The 19,132-nt window shown below is 40.2% G+C and overlaps 1 protein-coding gene across 6 annotated transcripts; it reads left to right on the top strand.

Moving 5' to 3' along the window:
* The first annotated feature begins 192 nt into the window (after positions 1 to 192).
* Positions 193 to 18,486, top strand: vamp4 (vesicle-associated membrane protein 4). Of its 6 annotated transcripts, none has more exons than XM_070554068.1 (12): positions 3,732 to 6,320; positions 6,995 to 7,104; positions 7,574 to 7,636; positions 7,709 to 7,772; positions 7,844 to 7,984; positions 8,108 to 8,278; positions 12,440 to 12,486; positions 13,059 to 13,109; positions 13,805 to 13,905; positions 15,786 to 15,865; positions 15,969 to 16,020; positions 16,109 to 18,486. In XM_070554068.1, the coding sequence occupies exons 6-12, from the start codon at positions 8,207 to 8,209 to the stop codon at positions 16,135 to 16,137; spliced, it is 432 nt and encodes a 143-aa protein (XP_070410169.1). In that variant the 5' UTR covers positions 3,732 to 6,320; positions 6,995 to 7,104; positions 7,574 to 7,636; positions 7,709 to 7,772; positions 7,844 to 7,984; positions 8,108 to 8,206; the 3' UTR covers positions 16,138 to 18,486. The 6 variants fall into 6 exon arrangements, with proteins under 6 accessions (XP_015832477.1, XP_054592284.1, XP_070410169.1 ...); XM_070554067.1 differs by having other exon boundaries at positions 8,129 to 8,278; XM_054736300.2 differs by lacking the exons at positions 3,732 to 6,320; positions 7,709 to 7,772; positions 8,108 to 8,278 and adding an exon at positions 8,830 to 8,938.
* Positions 18,487 to 19,132: the final 646 nt, after the last annotated feature.

The raw sequence follows: 19,132 nt of genomic DNA on the forward strand, positions 1-19,132 counted from the left end.
ATTAATAACTGTTTCATTATCATACTCATAATTTTGTTGTTATTATACACCTATACATTATTAAAATAATAAATATTTTATTTTTAAAATATTTCCCTTATTTATTTTTTGATTATTTAAAAATTTAAGGAAACAAAATAGAAGAATATTGTCTCATGTGAAACATCTGCATCAGTCTGTTCTCCAGCTGTTTTCGTTGACTTCCTGGTCAGCTGATCTAGACAAGAAGGACCGCTAGCATCCAAATATGAGAACAGTGTCTCGGCGTCTGGGACTACCTTTAAAATGAACTGGAAGAATCTGTAAAGTCACTGTAACCTGACTCATATCTGCACGTGTTGCCGAGGCTCTGTGCTGAGGAGTTTATCGGTGGATCTTGTTACAAACAGCAGGTAGGTAGTCACCGGTAGTCACGTTAGCATCTTTAGCTTAGCATAGTTTAGCCTGGTTGGGTGAGTGAAAGGCCTGTTTTATTTGGGTTACTGAATAGCATAGTTTATTCTGACCCGTGTTTTACTCTAATTATTATTGTGTTGTACATTTATGAGATGTGTGTGTTGTAGATAACCGCAACAATCCGCGTTTAAAGCTTCGATTAGACATTAGCTCATTCAGCTAGGTGAAATGCAGTGATTTATTCGTTTTTACTAACTGCTGTATTGCTTGAATCAGTTTCCAATTAAAAAGCTATTTTCAGGTCTAAAATGCTTTATTATCACATGAATGTTTATCAAATTAACATTTGTGTTTCCTGTCTTATCATGAATCTATGCTGCTTCTTTTTTGCTTTAAGTTGTCATTTGTCATTAAGTGTTTGTTTTTCGTGTGACAAAAGTTTATAAATAGATTACATTTAATTCTGTGGTTTGTGTCTTTAAAGTCCCATCCTTTAAATAGGTCAAGTTGTTGAACTTCCTTGTCCAAATCTCAACAGGTCAGACTGGGGTTTTCCTCTTTTCTGTCTCTTCACTACTTCAGATCTGTCCCTTGCTGGTCTCTCCTCTCCACTTTTGGCTGGAGAAAGGCTCTTTTTCCAAACGCAGCTCCAGAGCAAGGACACTGAGAAAACCACAGTGTCAGGCTTAACTGGATTCAATGGTATAAGTCGTCTTGTTAGTGAGAAATGGGGGATGTGCATGAGTAAACGCTCATCCCCCTGATGCATACACATCTGTTAGGATTGCATGTTTTTTTTTGCTCAGTGTCACAGAGGCATTTTATTGAGGTGTGTGTGTGTGTGTGTGTGTGTGTGTGTGTGTGTGTGTGTGTGTGTGTGTGTGTGTGTGTGTGTGTGTGTGTGTGTGTGTGTGTGTGTGTGTGTTTGCTTCGCTTCATTGGCACTCAAAGCACCCAAACCCAAACTCATGGATGTCTCTTTAGAAGAGCAGTGTGGTTTTCACATCTGCTTGGTAGAAAGTTTTGCCCAGCAGGCTGTGATGACATTTCCTTTTGCATTCAGTGAACAGGAGTCTGTTCTCTGTCTGAAGAACTATCAATAAAAAAATAGTTACATTATTCTGAGTTGCATAGGTTGCATTTTTCTGATTATTGAAGGGCTAAAATGTTGGCAAATTCATATGTTTCAGAACTAGGCATAGACTGATATATTGATTGAATGATATAGTTAGCTGATACTTACCAGTTTTTATATGTCAGCATCGGCTGATATTTGTTCACAGTGAAGGTGATTTAAAGTCAGTCACATCTTCGAGCAGCACGATGCTGTTGCAAAATGTTATTTAAATGCATTTTTATGTTCACTAATAACATCTGCATAATAAATACAGAGAATTAACTTTATTTAGGTGTCTGAGTTTAGCATTGAGAAGTGCACAAAGTTAAGATTTAACAGATAGTTAAATTCACATTTCAAAAACTGATTCAGCTTCAGAAATGTTGTGCATCAACCAATGTTATTAGTGACATTTTACCCTGAAAATAAGGTGGAAAATGTCTAGATATTGGCTATAAAATTTGGCCCGTAAAAGTCTGCAGTACACATCAGCTTTCGGCTGACTATGTCTCCCAATGTTTCCCTTACATAGGCTTAGGCGTGGCACTGCATCACAGCTGAAATTCCAGCCTACGAGGCTCCACCCCCACACGGGAGACACACAGAAGTGAAACATCCCATGCTCACACACCCTGGGAAACACTATCTCCTGCATATCGGTATTGGCAATAGAAAAACCCATATCGGTCGCCTCTACTCAGACCTATAACTGATATCCCCTAGAATAAAAATCACAGTAATTTTAATTTAATTATTTATAACACAGCAGTAGACACGTCTACTTTTTATTCTCCACTAGGTTACAGATAGTGGTATGTATTAGTGAAATTTTGGTGATACAATATGTATCACGATATATTGTGATACATTCAGTCAGACGTTATTAGCGATTTTTTAGTCTGAATTTATTGTAGGAAAATTCAACGAACAATCCAAACTGATGCATAACATGTTTAACATGAGGTATCAGAACCATAACAGAGGGATTTACATTACAATGGTGGAAACAAAACCCACTGCACACTGCTGCCAACTAGCGGTTGGCTTTTGAATTGCACCAAAAGAAAAGAAATGTTTACATGTAAATTCTTCCAAAAATTAGATACACGGCTTTTGAATATTGATATGTTGCTTTAAAAAACACACGATATATTGCATATTTTGATACACAGCTTTTGAATATTGATACATCTCTGTAAAAGATATCACCAATATAATGCCATATCAACATTTTCTTACATCCCTACAGAGCTTTCTATGATGCTGGATACTATCAAGTATGCCACATTAGAGGACTGATGTTTCTGCGGAAATAAAATATAATTGAGTTTGTCACTTTTATAAACTAGTTTAACTTATGAACCTTCCCCATTTCCCTCATCACTTCTGAACATAAAAGTAACAGATTACATTACAGATAACATGCAACAGATTAGATGTTTTCTTCAAGCTCCTAATTTCAATGTATCTATAATAGTTTTGTTGTTGAGGATCTGTTATATTGTTAAATGATTTGTCATTCTGGGACCTCACAGCTTGATAATCATGACCATCAAACTCATGAAGCTTTATTTAAATTCATCCCCTGGTCTGTTGGCATAGCTCTCTGAAGCTGGTCATTAAAAGAAAAACCTCGGCGTCTGTTGCTGAGCAGATAAATAAGGATCAGATATTCCTCTATGGAAAGAATCTTTTTTCTTTTACTGGTTTCTTATACCTCGTTCCCTTTTTGGCTTTGTTTTGAAACCTTACAGATATTTTACACCTCACTGTTAAAATTAGGGCTATTAGAACCTTCCTCACTGATTGTGCTTGTGGATCTTCTGGTCAAACTTTAAATCTTCTGATTACTCTCATATATATTTTAACTGTAATGAATTGTATCCTAAAGCCTTTAAGATCTGTAAAAAAAAAATGTCAGATCTTACTCTTTCCATTCTCCCAACATATGATAAAAAGTGGAAAAAAGGTAAACATCGGACAACTTCAGGATGATGATCCATGCACGTTTCAGGCCAGCCCTGTTGTAAACATGCCTCTTTCTTTATTTGACAGAACTCTTAACTGTTGATCCTCTCCTCCTTCCCAACAGAGGGAGCCAGAACGGGAGGAGCAGCCCGAAGACAACATGCCGCCCAAATTTAAACGACACCTCAATGACGATGAGGTCACTGGATCCATCCGTAGTGAGAGGGTGAGATGGTGATAAAGCAGGTTTTGTTTTGTTTTAAACCTGGTTGAGAAATGGTTGAAGAAGAAAAAAAAACATTACAAGCACATAGAAATGTAATAAACGGACACCTTGACTTACTTTAAAAAGTATTTTTTAATAAGCAGGGCATTGATTATAACTTAAAACTGATTTTATTGAGTTATTTTATGCACCTGAGTAAAAATAATGGAACAAAACAAGAAACACGAGAGGGACTGAAAGTTTAAACAGGTGATTCAGTTGTGGAGGCTCCAGAACTTCTTATGGCCAAAACACTGGGCCTCATCAGAAGTCCTCTCCTCCTCTCCTCCCTCTCTTTATTTCAGCTCGCTGTTTCCTTCTTGTCATCCTGTTGTTTTTAACCGGGATCAAAGTGGAGCTTAGGGGATGAATTACATAACAGAATTCTCTCCTCCACGGTTCGTCGGTAGTTTCTACCTCCCATAATTGTTAACAACCCCCCCCCCTGTCTCCTGCCCTGATGGAGAGACAGAGAGGCTGCACATAAGGAAAGCATTCAGACGTTTACTTATAAAGAGATTTATGATCATGTGTTTGCCAGTCCTATGGAATTTTTTAGATGACATTATATTTACAGGAAACTAAAGTGTACAGTTATTATTATTATTATTAACCATCATTGTCTGGCGGCTGTTGAGTAACGTTCAAAGCTTCTCCCTCTCTCTGATCTCTGCTGCTGCAGGCATTAGCTTTCTGAACGTGATAACAAGGACTTCTACTGAACTGTAAATATTCACATGACTTGTAAGGAAGGCTGCAAAACAACCTCTCCTTTTGAACAGACTTCTTTTGTCTCGTCCTGTGAGACTTTAAAGCAGCTGTTTTTAGTTTTACTTCATCAGTAACATTTTACACAGAGCAGGTTTCTGTCCAGATTAAAGCCATGCTTGTTTCAGACACGCTCGTGTTTAAAAGTGGAATAATATACTTAAAGATCCCAAAGATGATGTTCCTTTCTTTTTCATATTTTTTTAAAGGTGTGGAAGACTGAAAAAAACATTTTTTTAATCTAATTTCTGATTATGATCAGTCACTCTGAGTTTTTCATGCAGGCTGAACATGAAATAGTCTCCTACACCTTTTTGCTGCATTAGCTTCTGATAGAAAATAGGCGGTGAAACTCTAGGATTTGAAAAGTCTGACAGATTTACATCACACTGTCACTCAACATTCATGGACTCACCCATCTGGACTCATGATGGGGAAGGCTGTTGTTTTAACGTCCAGGAGACGGCAGAAAATGTCTTGGCTAGTAGAAGCTAACCATTAGCATTAGCAACTTTACCGCATGGCAGAAGCTCCTCTAAGCTTGTGTTATTTGTGGAAATAAAAATCAAGTCAGCCAGTATCTCAGGAGGTAGAGCGGGTTTCCAGTAATCGGAAGGTTGCAGGTTTGATCCCGGCTCCGACCAGAGAATGCTGCTGATGTGTCCTTGGGCAAGACACTTAAAGGCACAGTCTGCAACATTTAAATGTAGAATAACTTTAAAAATGTTTGATTTTGACCATCTGACCCAATTTTATTAAAAAAAGTAAATAATCTTTAATATTTCAATTTTCTCCTAAGTCCCTCCCCTGCCCTGTAGAGCTCAGCCAATATTTCTGCAAGCCTAACCCCGGGTTTCCATGGGAGCCGTCAGCAGCACGTTACTGCAGCAGCACGTCTTGCTCGCGTAAGCTGCTGCTTGGCCCTTCCCACGAGACGCTAAGCAGCAGGGGAGCAGCTGTCACCGACAGAGCACGAAGTCACACGAGTGACTTCGTCAGTAAACACAACAACAAGCAGGAGAAAACTACAACATGGTTTGTGTTTTATGTTCTGTCCGTTTTATAATCGCCAATACGGACCTGAAAAACAAAGGAGACCGCTAGCTAGGTGATAACTTCTCACGGGGACGCACAGTTAGTAACATTTTTTAAAAGTAAAGCAACCGGAAGGCAGCACGTTCTTTATTCTGAAAATCTCTGTAGCTTCTCTCCATTTCCGCGTCCGATTTCCTGTCTTTCCTTCCCCAAAAATGTCGAACTTGACCCGTTTCAGAGGCGTCGCGCGTAGAAAATAGAACCGGCGCGTAAAGGCCGCGACATGCTGCTCCTGAGACGCGGCCGACTCGCGCTGCTGACGGCTGCCGACGGCTCCAGTGGAAAAGGTTCTGTTGACCACAGCGGTTCCTATCAGCAGCTATGACTGCTGCTGCAGTAACGTGCTGCTGACGGCTCCCGTGGAAAGCCGGGGTAACGCGTTGACCAATAGCGCTGCGTTTCCACCAGGGGGCAGCTTTCAATAGTCGAGCCCGAGCAGGTCTCAGCTTGCACAACAGTGTCACGCGCCTCACTCGGCTTACTGCAGAAACATGGAGCAACAAAACCCTAAATTACCGATTCCTCGACTGCCTTCCACATCTCAAAAAACATTTAAAAAGTTTAAAAGCCCTTCTTCAAAAGTGGCTGTAAGACGTTTAAGACAGTCGAGTAGAATTTACATTGGAGATTGTTTTACACACGATGGAGAGATTTTCGTGATCTACACGGCCTGAAAACGGATGAAGAGTTGGCAAAGTATCTTTTAGACAGGTAAGTTATTTATTGTTTTTCGGATAAATTTACTTATAATCTTTCTTTCACTGAAAGAAGTAATAGAGCAAACAAGCTTTGTATGCTTGGTGTCCTATTGGCTAATGTAGCATTAGCTTGAATGCTAAGTCGACATGAATCGATGCTAGTCGAACTATTTATGCTATATTTGGAAGAAGTATGAGTAACGAAAGGGGATTTTAGTTTTTTGTTTATATGGGAGCTAATGATTAGTGTGGCGTTTAACTATAGGCCACATCAGTATAATGTTTTAAGCTCTTGTTTATAACTTCCCCGTTAGCGGGGTTCAGTTAGCATCTTGAAAGCTGAATTAGGTGTTTACACTTGCCTGAGCTGCGTGTTTGATTAAAATGAGTAATCAGCAGCTCATGTAGCACTTGTAGAAGTCTGAGGAGATGATTCAGCAGTTAGAATTAGGTGTGATTGATCAGGAACGTATCCAAAACCTTACGTTTCCATTAGCACTGAAAGACATATTGTGCTAACCTGGGTGGGCCACGTGTACAGATTACCGTCTGAGTTTGTGGTCTTACCTACGTGAAAACTCCATATTCAAATAAAAGGAATGATAATCAGCTCGTGCACAAATCTGTGAAGGCTGGGGAGACTTGCTTAGCTTGTGATCACTAATTTTTGGGCTTTGTTTTTTACAGTCATCAGTCCAAATATGAAGCATCAACATTACACCATTGAAGCGCCAACTGTGTATTTCTCCAACACCAGTGCCAGCTCTGTCTAGCATTCATGGAGAATCATCTGAAAGGTAAATAGCTGCGTAAAAACCTCTACCAGGAATATTATAATTTTGCCTCTGTTTGTTTTAAGTTAGTGGTGGATTATTTTGAAAAAATTCTAGAAATGGGATAATGAATGACTATAAAAAATGTATAGAAATAAATAGTAAAACTACATATTATATAACGCCTCTCAAGATAAAACTCTTGAGACACTTCACAACAACAAAATTAAACATATTTTAAAAAATTATGTTTTTATTTCAAAGTTTATGAGAAAAAAATAACACAATTGTGTTTTTAAAATGTAAAGAGAGAGACAGGAAATTATTTGTAAAGAAGGAATTCAGTGGATGCAGAGAAATGCGTAATAAGTAGAGTGAGAAAAATAAGGAGAGGGTGATGATGACGGCCAATAGACAAGGTCTATTACCTTCAAAATGACAAAATATGTATTGATTCTAATCATATTCTTGTGCTTGTATTTTATTTTCATAGGGATGATAATTTGGAGGAGGTGATGGAACAAGGTGAAACTAAAAAAGAAGGATCTTCACAAATGTAAGTACAAGGTTGTATCTGTATACGGCTGTCACATTTGTTAGGAAAAGTAAACAATAATTACTTTTTTAGGTTATCTTGTGTGGGAATTGAAGCAAACATTGACGAGGAAGAGTTCAACAATATTCAAAACTCTGTAAGTATTCAGATGTTAATAAAATGTGTCTTAATTTTCCATACTAAAAACTTTATATTGTGTATATTCAGGATAGAGTCATCAGATGACACATGGTCACCAAACAGAGAAACAGAAGTTGATTCGTCTTCAGAGGAGGACGAAACCATCGAGATGGACAGCGGTACTGATGACAGCGGTGATGAGGACTACACACCTTATACACACATAAGGTAATTCCTTTCGTTTAACATTCTATAAAACTGCAATAGCGCATAGATAATACAGGACCGGAGCAGCATTACAAAAAACATTACAACTTGAGACTCTGCAAGAAATTAACATAGAGGATACAGTTCATGACTGTAATATCCCAGAAGCAACTGACCGACGTTTGACAAGCAAGAAAGGTCTTCCTCGACGCTACAAGCTAAGGCCTGAGGATCCAAGGCGTTATGGTTTGCTGTCCGGAGTTCCTGCACCATCAACAGAGGAACTTCTACAACACCTACGGACTCGCGGTGATGGTAAAATAAAACATTGTCTGCCTTACATCTTCCACACAATAGTCCATTGCTAATTGAGTTTATTTTTTATTTACAGGTAAAACTTTGCCACAGACATAGGTGTTAGGGGGAGGCAAGAGAAAACCCAAAACCTTCTTTATTTTTGTTTCCTGTGTTTTTTTTTTGTTTTTTTTTTTTTGAAAATAAAGATATATTTTGGGGAAATAAGGACTAATAATTTAAAAATTTATGTAAAATGTTGGAGGTTGACATAATTTTTTGTTGTTGTGCAGGAGTTTTAAAATTTATGGTATTTTTACAAATGCAACACAGAGTTATGCTTTAGAACACTTTATTAGAGCATCAAACAAAAATATATAAAAACAAACTTATGTAAAATATCAAATATATACATTTATTTACAATCGTCTTGGAATAAAACCTGTGTAGTTACCATTGGGGTCAGGGAATTTTGCAGAATAAACTCCTCCATGTGTGGTACAGTTGAAATACATGTCTGGGGAGGCTGTTGGCAGCATTTCTTTTCCAAATCAGTTGGTATATCTCTGCAGTGGGAGCATACACACCATGAAGGTTGATTGGGTGTTGGAGGTGTTGTGGCATTTGGACCAGAGAGGGCAAGTACATCAAAGAGAACACCAGTGTCTGTCCAGCACCATGGTAAGGATGTCAATAGCCTGCTGAGGGTTCAGGTTCTGTATGTGTTGCTACAAAAGTGGAAAGAGATGCTACAGCAACAGTTTTTAGGATAATTTAGTGTAATTTTGTTATGCTTACACGTTCAAAGTCTATTCGCTCGGAACAAAGATTCCGAACTCGAGAGAGATCATCTCCAAGGTCCACAGCTGAGTGTCTCACACTTCTTCGGCCTCTGGATGCACCGCGGCCTCTAGATGCACCACGGCTTTGAGATGATGGTGGGCATCTCCTTTTTGCACCACGTCTTGAGGATGCAATAGGAGGTTCAAACTCTTCCTCAGAGGATTCCTCAATCACTGAGCTCTAAATTGTATTAGAATAAAAAAAATTATACTAATATAAAAAGTACTCTTGCATATTAATCAATTTTGACACAGATCAGGTTTACATCTAGTCAAAATTTGGGCTAAACCAACAATAAACAGAAACCCTATGAAATCAACCATGATTATAGGAGGACTACACAGAATGCAGTGTTTATTCATGATTTCCACATAAATTATTTATATGCTTTGATATATTCATCCCATCTTGAATGGCAAAGCAATTAAAAATAAGCTAGTTGTAATAAAATGCTAACAATTTGATAGGATTAATTTTATTTACAATATAGATTGTCAACTGTTACCGGTATTTTAAAATATATTTATAGATATTCTTTATAAAATGCCTTTTGTAAACAGTAAGTGTTTAATGTGCTGGTTAAAAACAACTTTCTTACCTCAGATAACTCCATTGCTAACACTAGCTCAGCTCTATTACAAGAAGCAATGTTCCGATGTTGACTCTGCTTTTCCTGCGCGTGCACATCGGGAGGTGTGGCTTTCGGCTCTTTCAGGAAGGGCGGGGGAGTGAGCAACAGCCGTTCGAATTTAAAAATCTCCTCACCCTGACGGCGTCATCCTGCGGACTGTGCCTTTAACCCACCCTGCCTGCTGTGGTGGTCAGAGGGAATGGTGGCACCAGTGTTTGGCAGGCCTTGCCTCTCAGTGCTTCCTAGGGCAGCTGAAACTACATCACCACCAGTTTGTGAATGAGTGAATGACTGATTGTGTTGTGAAGTGCCCTGGGGGGTTGTAGAACCCTAAGAAGGTGCAATACATATACAGACCATTTATCAATGTTGCAGAACAAACTGAGTCAGTGGTAGAGTCATGTTGCTGTTATCCAATTAGAGGCAAGGTGTCTGTATATCAGGAAATAAGATTCCAGATCCTGCCATCTGAAGCTACTTTCTGCTTTGATTTAGCAATTTTCTAGTTCCTGAAACTGGTGCACCGGAGCTTTTTTCCTAGAAGATATTCATTCCTACTAGAGACCACTGCAAATTTACTGATTAAACGGGTGAACTACACCTTTAAGCATGAGATTGAGTTTTTGTCATCCAGCCATCTAATCTTAAAGCTGCAATAGCACATTTAGAAAACAAACTAGACGTTTGGACCTAGAGAACGGTGACTGGTGTTTAGCACTATCTCGTGTCCTCTGGCAATGCGGGATTCCAGTTCTGGCAGAAGCGTCTCAGGGAAGAGACCCGAGGTGAGGGGGGGGTGTTTCGTGACCACGTTTGCTTTAAAAGCTAGTTCTGTAGATTTGCCATTGCAGCTTGACTGAAATAGTTTTTGTCTTTGCCTCATGAAGACAGAAAAAGTTCCTTTTGATTTGTGCAAAACTAGCTTCGTGTTTCTGTGTCAGCAGCACCATACAGTGGATCTGGAAAGTATTGATAACGTTTCACTTATTCCACTTTTTGGTTTATGTTACAGCCTCATTCCAAATTGGACTAAATTCATTTTGCCCATAAAATTCAACACACAACACCCCATAATGATAATGTGGATAAAAGTGTCTTTGAAGTTGTTGCAAATTTATTAAAAATAAAAAACTTAAGAAATCACATGTACATAAGTATTCACAGCCTTTACTCAGTACTTTGTTGATGCACCTTTGGCAGCAATTACAGCCTCAAGTCATGTTGAATATGATGTCACAAGCTTGCCACATCTATCTTTGGGCAGTTTGCCCATTCCTCTTTGCAGTACGTCTCAAGCTCCATCAGGTTGAATGGAAAGCGTCGGTGCACAGCCATTTTCAGATCTCTCCAGAGATGTTCAATGGGGTTCAGGTCTGGGCTCTGGCTGGGCCACTTCACTGAGTTGTTCTGTAGCCACTCTGTCGATATTTTGGCTGTGTACTTAGGGTCGTTGTCCTGCTGAAAGGTGAACCGTTGCCCCAGTCTGAGGTCAAGAGCGCTTTGGAGCAGGTTTTCATCCAGGATGTCTCTGTACATAGCTGCAGTAATCTTTCCCTCTATCATGACTAGTCTTCCAGTTCCTGCCGCTGAAAAACATCCCCATAGCATGATGCTGCCACCACCATGCTTCACTGTAGGGATGGTATTGGCCTGGTGATGAGCGGTGCCTGATTTTCTCTAAACGTAACGCCTGGCATTCACTTCAAAGAGTCCAATTTTTGTCTCATCAGACCAGAGGATTTTGTTTCTCATGGCCTGAGAGTCCCTAAGGTGCTTTTTAACAAACTCCAGGCAGGCTGCCTTGTGCCTTTTACTAAGGAGAGGCTTCCATCTGGCCACTCTACCATACAGGCCTGACTGGTGGATTGCTGCAGAGATGGTTGTCCTTTTGGAAGGTTCTCCTCTCTCCACAGAGGACCGCTGGGCTCTGACAAAGTGACCATCGGGTTATTGGTCACCTCCCTGACCAAGACCCTTCTTCAACGTTCACTCAGCTTAGATGGCCGGCTAGCTCTAGGAAGAGTCTTGGTGGTTCCAAACTTCTTCCACTTACAGATAATGGAGGCCACTGTGCTCATAGGAACCTTTAAAGCAGCAGAAATGTTTCTGTAACCTTCCCCGGCCTTGTGCCTCAAGACAATCCTGTCCCGGAGGTCTACACTCAATTCCTTTGTCTTCATGCTTGGTTTGTGCTTTGACATGCATTGTCAACCCAGGTGCCTTATATAGACAGGTGTGTGTCATGTCCAATCAACTTAATTTACCGCAGGCGAACTCCAATTAATCTGCTGAAACACCTCATGGATGATTAGTGGAAACAGAATGCACCTCAGCTCAGTTCTGAGCTCCACGTCAAAGGCTGTGAATAATGTACATGTGATTTCTCAAGTTTTTTATTTTTAATATATTTGCAGCAACTTCAAAGACACTTTTTTTTAACATTATCATTATGGGGTGTTGTGTGTTGAATTTTATGGGCAAAATGAATTTAATCCATTTTGGAATGAGGCTGTAACGTAAACAAGTGGAATAAGTGAAGCGTTATGAATACTTTCCAGATCCACTGTATTTATCCTCCGACTCTTTCAACCTGCATGTCTTAGTGCTGATTTGACAAACAATCACACCTACAAACCAGAATAGGCAGCTAATAATCCCAACTACTTGTTATTTAAAATACTCATCATAAACGTTTCTTCTTTCAACAGAGGAACCTACTTGAGGAGGACTCCGATGAAGAGGAGGACTTTTTCCTGTGAGTTTGTTAGAGAATATGCTCTAAATAAGCCAAGTTTTACATAAGAATGGCTAAAATCAGATGGAATGATTTGTGTAAAGCTGTTAAATATTTAGGATTCAAACCACTGGATTACAACTAATAGCCATTTGGAGTCAGTCTGATTCAAGATGGCCACCACTGCTAATTTATCCTAAACAAAAATGACTAACACAGTTTATTTTCCAAACATTGAACAAAGACTGGTGGTGGTAGCAGCTGAGTCATAAACACTAAAAGATTACTTTCAAGGTTTTATTATAAAAACTTTTAACTCCATTTCTCTACATAAGATGGTCTTGGTTTAAAACGTTGGGCAATATCCTTGTCTTTAAAGAATACTGGGCCTTTCATTGTTTTTGCTCTGTATTATTTTCATTTCAATTGATATATACATCATATACCTTATACATCTTTTATTGGTGTAAGCTATTTGAGTATATGAGTAAAAGACCTAAAGCTTGAGACAAGAACTGTTGCCAGTTTTTACGTTTTTTTGCAGATTGAAGCATTGATTTGCTAATACTAACTTTATTAACCACGTTTTCCAGGAGGGGGCCCACAGGACCCAGATTTGGACCTCAGAGTGACAAAATGAAGCAGTAAGTACTACCACGTTCTCCACTGCAGAAGAAGCAAGAGGTCAGCGCGGCACCGCCACACACTTTAGTACTGGCGTTATGTAACCATGGCTCGACGTGTTTACCAGAAGCTGCTGGTTGTTAGAATATTGTGTAAGATGTTCCGTCATGTGCAGGTTATTATGTAATCTTCGCATGGTGGCTCCATTTCCATCCTAATCATCAGTCAGACAGACAGAGGAGGTCTTTGTTGAGACCATCTGACTCCCAGGGCTGTTTCTTCTTGTTCCTTTCATACCTTTGTAATTTGTCACTGTTGTACCCACGTGAAATTAGACGCTGTCATCACAGACTCCAGGAGGGTCATTTGCACTAGGTTGAAGCTTTTCATGTGTGCGCCTGTCTGATCCTGGGCTGATGAATTCCTGCTGTGTTTTTGATTTCCTAATGTACCTCCAACCCTGAATGTGTCTTAAATTTGACTCTGCTTTTGCATTTGTACTTACATCACCAAGCTGGAAAAGGCTCGAAACAATGACATGGATTTCCTTATTTTTGAGATGTTTTTTTTTTACTTACCCAGTCAGAGCAGGCATGAGCGTAGCACAGATTCAACCCTAAAACTGAGATATTCAACAGGTGAAGTGTATCAGCCTGTTTCTGTTTAGTCAAGTAAGCTGTACCAAACATCACGTCCAGCCCTTGTGTGTCTTCAGCGTGCAGTCGCAGGTGGATGAGGTGATCGACGTGATGCAGGAGAACATCTCCAAGGTGATAGAGAGGGGCGAGCGTCTCGATGACCTGCAGGACAAGTCAGGTGAGTCATGCTTCACATGCACAGAACATGTTCTGAGTTGCACACTAAAAGGAAGTCAGCCCCATGGCATATCAGAGGTGTTCATATTAGCATTAAGCTTCTGCGAATACCTTCTGAGCCTCTGAGGTTATCTGAGGGTTGTACTAATAATGTTACTGGATGTCGTCCAGTAATGTGGATCAAATTTAAAAGAATAACATTTACTGATGAAGCTAATTTATTGGAAACATCTGGCAGTGATGAAGGAGATGGTTAGGAATTATAGCTCGACTGAACAGAAACAAACCCCATCATCTAGCACCTTTCGCTGCCCCCCCCCCCCCCCCCCGTGCTTCAAAAAATGAAATATGAGGAAAACAGTCCACATGAAAGTGTCCCAGACCACCTGTGAAGGTGTCCTGAGTGGCGTGTGTGTTGGGCGCATTCACAGCTGTATCTGGTTCAATTAAGACATGGTCAGATAACTCTGCACAGATTTTAGCACCGGCTGTGATTGGAGTCCATATCTACATAACTGTGAGTTTAAAAATGTCTGCAAAGGTAAAGAAAATCCTACGTCATATAATGTGTTAAAGCTGAAACTAAACAAGCTCCCCCTAGTGTCTGGCTGCAGTTTATGTTTCTCCCGCTGCCCCTTTCCCTGTTAACTAAGCACTGCTCTAAATTACTTCATGTGCAAATATGAATTTTCTAATACATTTAGCTCACTATTACTGTGTTTGTCAGGTCTCGTCTCTTTGTGTGCCCCAGGGCAGCTGTGGCTACATCGTATTTCATCCCCACCAGTGTGTGAATGGGTGTATGACTGATTGTGTTGTAAAGCGCCTTGGGGGGTTGTAAACCCCTAAGGCGCTATACAAATACATGCTAATTACCATTATAAGAAACTTAAAACACGTACTCTATTCTCTGAGTTTAGTTCTGGGCTGGTGCACGGGGTGTTGCTCTGCTCCGGCTGGGGAAGTAGCACCTAATCTGTCGGGGTGTTACAATCACTGAAAATAAATGTTAACGTTCAATAAGAGAGCTGAAGCAGTACAGATGTGATACACGTTCTTTAGGAGGAAAAGGGAAACCAGTCAGGTATTCAGTCGTAACACGTCCTGTCCATCAGAAAGCATCTTGACAAGTTTCTGTCTCACACACACACACACAAACACACACACACACACACACACACACACACACACACACACACACACACACACACACACACACTACACTACACTACACTTATTCATCACTCTGTCATGTTGACCAAAACACATCTGGAGCACATTTTGGGCCTTGTTGGATGAAGCGTTGTTTGTGAGCTGTGCAGACATTTTTGTGGCTGATGGCGTGTCTCTGTCGTGCGTGTTATCCTAAAGAGGTGTGTGTGAAAAACATATGATACACCGTGGGTGACACTCTCAGCCATGTGTGGGTAAACCTGTTGTTAAATTCCACAAGGTTAACAAGCATATTCTCAGAAGGTAGGCGTGGGCGCTGCTCTTTGTAGTAGCGACAGGTCGTAAACAGGCATGTGGAGATTGAAACAGCAGACACAGAGTTTAAAGAGGGACGGGGGCTCTGAGAAGCCCAGCACCACACACTGGGGAGCCGTTACCCTCCTGTTAGCGTACAGAGACACAGACTTAACAACAGTATCGGAGAACCAGACGACAGCGCGGGGGCGAGCCCACAAAGGGACGCTGCAACAAGGACGGAACAGCAAAAGCGTGGTTTTGTCTCTTGTCGTAACGTTTCATGCTAACAGTGTAGCATTTCAAAAAGTCTTACCTAACACAGATTGAGTCAGTGTCCTAAAATAGATTTTTTTTGTTGCTACAAGCGTCTCATTGTTCTATCTGATTTGTTTACCTCCTCTGACGCTGCAGAGAGCTTGTCGGACCACGCGTCCGCCTTCAGCAGCCGAGCCAAACAGCTGCACAGGAGGATGTGGTGGAGAGACATGAAGGTGGGTGTCTGTCCTCACATCCAACCTCAACCCCCACCTCCCCTCTACGTATCTGTGTCGTTGGCATTGAGAGGAATGTGTTTAACGTGTCTCTTCTCCACAGATGAAGATAGTTGTCGCTCTGGTAGTTGTTGCCATTCTCTTGATTATTATCAGTGAGTATTAGAACAGCTACTTCAGCAATATTTTAATCCACCAGTAGTGAAACATTTCTCCTAACTGTTCTTTTGTTCTACTTTTTAGTCCCAGTGATCCTTCGGTACCGTAACTGAGGATGAGAATGAAGTGGAGCCCTCGGCTGCTCACTCTGGAGGGCACCACACCCTCTTCAGTGTCACCTTGTTTATGCTTCAGGATCTGGCCTCGGCTACCCCTTCAGTTGGGATCTAATTTAAATTTCCAATCTTAATCTCACTTGAGATCAGTTGTGACGCAGGGTTTGAGCCCTGATCAAAGGAAGGGGGCAGAAACCGGGTGTGAAAAGTGAAAAGTACTCCATTCCAAGACAAATAAATCCAACAATCTGTCGTAGTTAGCTACTGTGAATCTGCTGCATTAATCTCATGTAAAGAGGCAGCAGATGAACCTCTGAGGTCCACTTGGGATTTCTTACGTGTGCAAAATCTCAAAAACAAAGCACATTTTATTTCTACTCTGCAAGAGGTGAGAGGACGTCTGAGCTTCATCTGTGGTTCCCAGACTTGTTTTATCATAAAAGAAGCTTTTTGGCAGAAAATCTCTGTCCTGTTCCCATACAACAAGCTGCTCGGTAGCAGAAAGCACCGTCGCCTCTGATCACAGAAAAAAAACATTCAGGTTTTGAATGTATTCTCATCAGCGCTGCTCTGCTCACGGCTGTCCAGCTGTTAATGTTTTACTCTGCTGATGGTTCTGTTGGGTTTAAAAGCTTGCTCCATGTGTTTTTCCTCTAAAGTTATTACTTCTGTTGTAGGTGAAGCTCTGTATGAAAGCTGGTGTTAGCTGCTGAGGAGACGGACGGGTTATCTGTACTGTTACGTTTGAGGGGAGTGATGCTCTCTGTAACAAACATGGGTGTTGTAGTGACCGGATTAACTCCATGTTGTAATTTGATTACTTTTGTGTAATTTATTTTAGCTGTAAATATGGGTTCTGTAATGATACTGCACAGTTCTCTGGCATCGCAAAGGAAGACTGATTCTCTTTGCTCTGTAATAAAGAGAATGAAAAGGGTCTGGTTTATTCTGGTTTCAGCTGCCTGACTGGCTCAGGAAGGAGAATTTTGTGGAAATAGAAAATGGACAAATGAGATGGGGGGGGAAAATCCTGATCATTATGCCATCTTTTCAGTTTTGAACACACGTATTCTGCTTCCATTGAAAGCAGGGTCCCTCATTACTCCACTATTTTATTAGTTTGTGACTTTACTGGCACCGCAGAGTCCCAGGATGGCACTAAAGTGGGAGGGCTGGGAGTCCGTGAGAGGGTTATTGCTCTGACAGACCCTCAGCTCAGGTTCTCTCCACACCGCAGACATAAACAGGCACTGACGGCTCTTCTGTGGAGCTGACCCAGAGGGACAGCTTTGCGTTGTTGATATACGGCAGGTGGTTACTTCTGCTCGCATCTGTTGCTGAGGCGCACACTGGGGGGTGATGGCTTTATTTCCGTTCTGAAAATCATTTAAGCTCACACACATTGTTTGAAAGTTGAAGCTGCTGTGAAATGTTGGAAAGTTCTCACACTAGAGTCAAGTTAGAAATATAAAGTTTTACATGTCAGAAAGCCTGTAAATATTTTTATGTGTCCATTTGTTTACCCACAGCTGAGCACTAATGCTGATTTAAAACGTTTCCTTAGAAGCAGCAACTTGAAGGAATCCCGCTCCTCGAGATTTGATCTGTCTCTGCATTCAAGGGAAGCTATTTTCTTTTTGAAGTTTATGTTTTTGTTTATGCACAGCTCTCTAAATGTCCACCACAGTATTTCATTTCGTTTGAGGTCTGGACTTTAACCCAGCCACCACTGCAGCCTGATTCTCGAGTCCTTAAGTTCTGTTTGAATAGATTAGCTGCTGGTTTCCTTTTGGATGATCTGCTTTGGCTTCAGCTGTTTGACAGATGGTCTCATAACTGACTCTGAGCCTTTAGTATACAGAGGAAATATAGAAGAATTAGTGCTCGACTCAACTGCATTACGACAAGGTGCCCAAGTTCTGTGGCTGCAAAACAATCATCAACCCTCCACCACTGTGCTTAAGAGCTGTGTTTAATAGTTTTACTGCACTTGGTCATTAGAGAAATTTTTCATTTTAATGCAGCTTAATGGACCTAAGCTTTGCTGCCATTTTTTTTTACTGATGGTTAGACACGTTCTTCTAGGCTAGGCTTAAAACCATATTTGTTCTTTGTTTTATTCATTTTTCTCAGTGTTGTTAAAACAAGTTAGTTTGTTTGTTTGTTTTTAGTTTTTCAGTAATTATTATAATCTTTGCACCGTTTATCTTTGTTTGAACTGAAATGTCCATTCCATGAAAAACTGCTACAATCCTGTTTCCCACTATTTAAAATAATTTCTCACCATAGATTGTAAAATTATTTGGAAATATTCCAAGACTGATTAAAGGCTGATTTATGCTTCAATCACTGCTTCTGCAATTTGGCCTTTTTAATTAAATAATGAAGAAAATGTGTAACAGGTCCTAGAAGCTTAGTCTGTATTTAAATGTATAATAATTTCTTTCTGTCTGTCTGTCTGTCTATACACACACACACACACACACACATACATATATATATATATATATATATATATATATATATATATATATATATATATATATATATATATATATATATTTACTAATAAGGTTATATAACCTTAGTAGTAAACTAGAGCTTCCTTAGGTTTTTACCCTGACTGTAGTTTGTGATGTCACATGACCTGAGTGTTGAGGTTTAGGTTTCCCTCGAGTCTGGATGTCTACACGCTAGAGGGGAAATCACCTCTGTGAGAAATAGTTGATCTTTGTGTCGGTATGGACAGTTCCACACTGGCACCAGAGGATGTTTTGATCTTCCATTAAGTGCTCTTACTGAATGAGCTCAGATTCCAGGCATAGTGACGGTTATATGACTCACATAAATGAGAGTCAAAACATCAGTAGAGGAGCGTAGATAACGAGCCGACCTTCCTACATCAAACAACTCTGTGGAGTCATGAGAGGAATGTGTATATATATATATATATATATATATATATATATATATATATATATATATATATATA

The sequence above is a fragment of the Nothobranchius furzeri genome, chromosome 8 (genome assembly GCF_043380555.1).
Source record: "Nothobranchius furzeri strain GRZ-AD chromosome 8, NfurGRZ-RIMD1, whole genome shotgun sequence".
Classification (NCBI taxonomy): domain Eukaryota; kingdom Metazoa; phylum Chordata; class Actinopteri; order Cyprinodontiformes; family Nothobranchiidae; genus Nothobranchius; species Nothobranchius furzeri.

What these genes read in the sequence shown, in the direction of transcription:
- vamp4 (XM_054736300.2), top strand. Translation starts at nt 7,596, where the DNA reads ATGGAACAAGGTGAAACTAAAAAAGAAGGATCTTCACAAAT. An exon ending in ACACCTTATACACACATAAG is followed by an intron (nt 7,985 to 8,829) that starts GTAATTCCTTTC and finishes ATATCTCTGCAG; the next exon opens with TGGGAGCATACACACCATGA. An exon ending in AGTGTCTGTCCAGCACCATG is followed by an intron (nt 8,939 to 12,439) that starts GTAAGGATGTCA and finishes TTCTTTCAACAG; the next exon opens with AGGAACCTACTTGAGGAGGA.